The sequence below is a fragment of the Penaeus monodon genome, chromosome 37 (assembly GCF_015228065.2).
Source record: "Penaeus monodon isolate SGIC_2016 chromosome 37, NSTDA_Pmon_1, whole genome shotgun sequence".
Taxonomy (NCBI): domain Eukaryota; kingdom Metazoa; phylum Arthropoda; class Malacostraca; order Decapoda; family Penaeidae; genus Penaeus; species Penaeus monodon.
In genome coordinates this window covers 6,106,318-6,110,382 of record NC_051422.1, presented here as the reverse complement: position 1 = coordinate 6,110,382, position 4,065 = coordinate 6,106,318, and the positions used below count along the sequence as shown (strand labels likewise).

Here is a 4,065-nt window from a genome sequence, read left to right as displayed (position 1 = left end):
ACTACATTATTTTAACACATAAGTATATTTAGGCGTAATTTTTATCGCAATGAAAACGAACAGTTGTAATTCGTAGTCAGTGCTATTTGAATCATTGCAATAAATTATGTCAAAATATCTATTCGAGTTCCAAATTCACAAAAAAAAAAGAAAATGCAAGAAATTTTCAGCTATTCTACTTACTTCACACAAAGAAATCTAAAAAAAAAAGCATGACAGTGCTTTATATCTGACGAACATCTGAGCCTCTGCATCTGGTTCTGGAGATCTTCGTCCGCCACACCTTTTCTTGCTAAGGTCCTGGTGGTGTTGTTGTTGTTGGTGCTTCTGTTGTTGTTGTTGGTGCTGCTGTTGTTGTTGTTGGTGCTGCTGTTGTTGTTGGTGGTGCTTTTGCTGTTTTTGTTGGTGCTTCTGTTGTTGTTGTTGGTGCTGCTGTTGCTGTCGATGTTGTTGGCGCTGTTGTCGTCACTGGCGTTGTTACTGAAGAAGTTATGAAGAGTAAGGTTAACCTTGGTTTAGTCTGGTTAAGTCAGGCTAGGTCAGATTTAGGTAAGCAAGCTTCTGTAAGGTTTAAGGTTAGAGAGAATCAGTTTAGGGAATGGATTGCTAAAAAAAAAAGAAAAAAAAAGAAGAGCCAAACCTTTCATGTGATCCTACATGAAAAATGAGAATGCGAAAAAAACATAGTCGACAACTTTGAACCATTTGTCCACGCAAAACTATGATTCCCAGAAGATCTAACATTGCAGCTCTCGCAACTTTTATTAAGACAAAGTTCCTTCAACGGACAAAATTGGTTCCATGAATTTTAATTAAAACAACAATAACAAGCAATGAGTGTCAAATATTACACTAATCACAGTGATGAGGAAAAAAAAACAAATACCAGAAGCTTCGTAATTTTAACGCGGGTTCTTGTATCTGAAATCTTACCACAGCTTTTGATTTCAACTCATGAAGGATGATAGAATGAGAATGTCAGATACGGTGTGTGTGTGTGTGTGTGTGTGTGTGTGTGTGTGTGTGTGTGTGTGTGTGTGTGTGTGTGTGTGTGTGTGTGTGTGTGTGTGTGTGTGTGTGTTTGTTTGTTTGTTTTAATGCTGGTATCTGCTTGTGTTCGTGCTTTTCAGGTGCGGAAACCGACAATGAAACGCCGCAGGTAAACGGAACACCGCACGCGGTTCCCACGCGAATGCTTACCTTCCTCAGGGGCGCAGCAATGACACCGACGGCCTTTGCAACCCCCATAGATTTCCCTCTCGTAGCTGGTGCAAGAGGCCTTCGAGCAAGAGCCCTGGTACTCCTTGCATATTTTCTTGGTTTTGCAACCTGGTAGTGCAGTTAAAAATTTAGTAATGATAAAAGAAAAAAAAGGTTGAGTATTATTAAAGACTAAAGAAAGAGAGAGAGTGAGAGTGTGTGTGTGTGTGTGTGTGTGTGTGTGTGTGTGTGTGTGTGTGTGTGTGTGTGTGTGTGTGTGTGTGTGTGTGTGTGTGTGTGTGTGTGTGTGTGTGTAGGGGGGGTGGGTGTAGGGGGGGTGGGTGTCAAGAGCGCAAAAAAAATACAATGGCTAATACCGTTGCAATAGTTTTAAATTCCACTTTCGGTTCTATTGCATATTTCTTCACTGCCTGTCTTTTATAATACTCATTTCTTTTGGGCATAGTTATAAAAATAATAATAGTTATGCCAACAATTTGTCACTGAGAAAAAAAAACACCTACAGGATAACAACAAAACAACAGTAATAATAATGGTGATGATAGACATACTATCATCTCTGTTATTATTAGATTTACCTCGATCAGGCGCGCAACAGTGGCACTTCTTCCCTTTACATCCACGTCTAATTTCCCTTTCGTTGTTCTTGCATTTTCTCTTCGTACAGTATCTGCCTTTCTTCGCACATTTCTTCCTGGGTTTGCATTCTAAAAAGAAAAAAAAATGTTATCTGAACATTTCCGCCCTTAATGATTTTGTTTCTATCATCATCATCATCAAGGGGCTAATGCCGACGGGGGCGCATGGCCGCATCTACCCTTCGCTTCCGGCCACGAGGGTCCTCATGGCGAGTCTCCAAGCCGGCCCTTGGCTCATCTCTAATTCCTCGCGACAGGTCTCGTCGAGCTGCCCAAGTCATGACCTCCTGGGTCGTCCCACGGGCCTCCTCCACCCAGGATTGTCTCGCAAAGAGACAACCTGATGGACAGGGTCATCCACAGGGAAGCAAGCTAGGTGCCCATATAGTCTTGAGTTGGCGATCCTAGATTATGCAAGTAACAGGTCCCAAGCCAGTCTCACGGTGCAGCAGTTGGTTGGACACCTAACTTATGATCCGGCAAAGAGACATGTTACAAAAGGCATCAAGACAAGACTCCAGGGCACTAGATAGCGACGACACGTAGCTTGGTTCTTCTGCATAGGTACCGATATCTCCAAATGCTCTTGTTGATCGAGTTCATGTCTCCTGTTGCCAGACCAATCCGTCTACTTACTTCTTGATCTGACAGCCCAGAGATATAGACTATGCTACCTAGGCATGCAAAGCTCACTGTGATTTCAACGTCTTCACCACAAGCAGAAATTGAATCAACGGGTTCCTCTAACAGGCCCCCAAAGTCCTGAATCTTGGTCTTGATCCAGGAGACCTCTAGGCCCAAGGGCTTCGCCTCACTGCTAAATGCATCAAGAGCCAACACCAGTGACTCCAGGGACTCAGACAGGATAGCAACATCGGCAAAGTCAAGGTCTGAGACCTTGATATTATCCAAAGTTGCTCCATATTAACATTGGGTAGTTGCTCTGCCCATTATCCAGTCCACGCAGGTGTTGAAAAGTGTTGGTGCAAGGACACAGCCTTGCCTCACCCCTGAATTAACAGGGAAGAAGTTTGACAGGTCCCCATTACACTTTCAAGACTGCCAGATGGCAGTCAAGACTGCATGCCATAGGTTCACCCCCAGCCTTTAGCAGTTTAGCAGGGATATCACATATGTTTGCAGCTTTCCCACACTTCAGCTTGAAAATCGCCATCCTAACCTCAGTTCCTCGCTGATGGGTGGGTCTGACACAGGTATTGTGGTACCACTTGCATCCAAGCTAACTGTTGTGGGGCCTACTTGGTACAACTGCTCAAAATACTCAGTCCAACATTTACAAACTCCAACATGATCAGAGATCTGTCCATCCACTGAGCGGACTGCAGTCATCTGTGAGGAAGGCTTAGAGTCCAGCTTTCTCAGGGCTTGGTTGCAGGGCAAAGGTCGTTTATCAAGAAATGGCCTTCAGCCTCCTCAGCAAGATTCCTGATGAACTGTTCCTTGTCCCTTCTTAGCAGTGTCCAAACTCTACACACCAAAGAGCGACGCAAGACCTGATTGCCATTCAGCCGAGCCATACGACATGCTTCAGTGGCCTCCTTTGTCTCTAGGGAGATGAAATTCTGCCTTGCTCTTAGGCATACACCAATGGACTCATGCGCTGCTCCGAGTGTTTCACACTTGAAGGACTCCCACAGAGACAATGGGTCCGTCAGGTTTTCAAGTTCTGTGGATCGATCAAAGACTGCCGAGGTGAACCCACGGGCACACTCCGCCTCCCTCAGTCTGTCCAAGTGAAACACCCTAGAGTGGCCACTAGAGGGACTAGGAGTTTTGAAGTGGACCCCTAGGATAGCCACCTACCAGCCTATGGTCAGTGCCACAGAACTCGGCACTCCGGTAAACCCTGCAATTCTGGAGGATCCTCCATCGCGTGCTAACAAGAATGTGGTCGATCTCCCGGAGAAGGAGGCTGTTCTCGCTGCTGGGATCAGCTCCCGAGTCATGGGGACCGACAGACATCTCGTAGCCAGCTCGATCACAGCCGGATACCGTATTGAAGTCGCCTAGAACAATGCGAATATCTCGCCGGGGGCAATTGTCTGCCACGAATGTAAGTTTGGCGTAGAACGCCTCTTTCACATCGAGTAGCAAACATCAGTAGGAGCGTACACAGCAATAAGAGATATGAGCAAAATCATGCTTCAGTCTCAATTCCATAATCCACTCATCGCTCATGTTTCTG

At 45.3% G+C, this 4,065-nt stretch overlaps 1 protein-coding gene across 1 annotated transcript in view; it reads right to left on the bottom strand.

The window, feature by feature from the left end:
- Positions 1–418: 418 nt before the first annotated feature.
- LOC119596181 overlaps positions 419–4,065 on the bottom strand; it is a 5,019-nt gene continuing 1,372 nt past the window's right edge. Inside the window, exons 2-4 of the mRNA XM_037945358.1 lie at positions 1,800–1,928; positions 1,201–1,329; positions 419–480 (exon numbers count right to left, since the gene is read on the bottom strand). Coding sequence (XP_037801286.1) covers positions 478–480; positions 1,201–1,329; positions 1,800–1,928 — 261 coding nt within the window. The 3' untranslated portion in view covers positions 419–477. The remainder of the gene's footprint in view (positions 481–1,200; positions 1,330–1,799; positions 1,929–4,065) is intronic.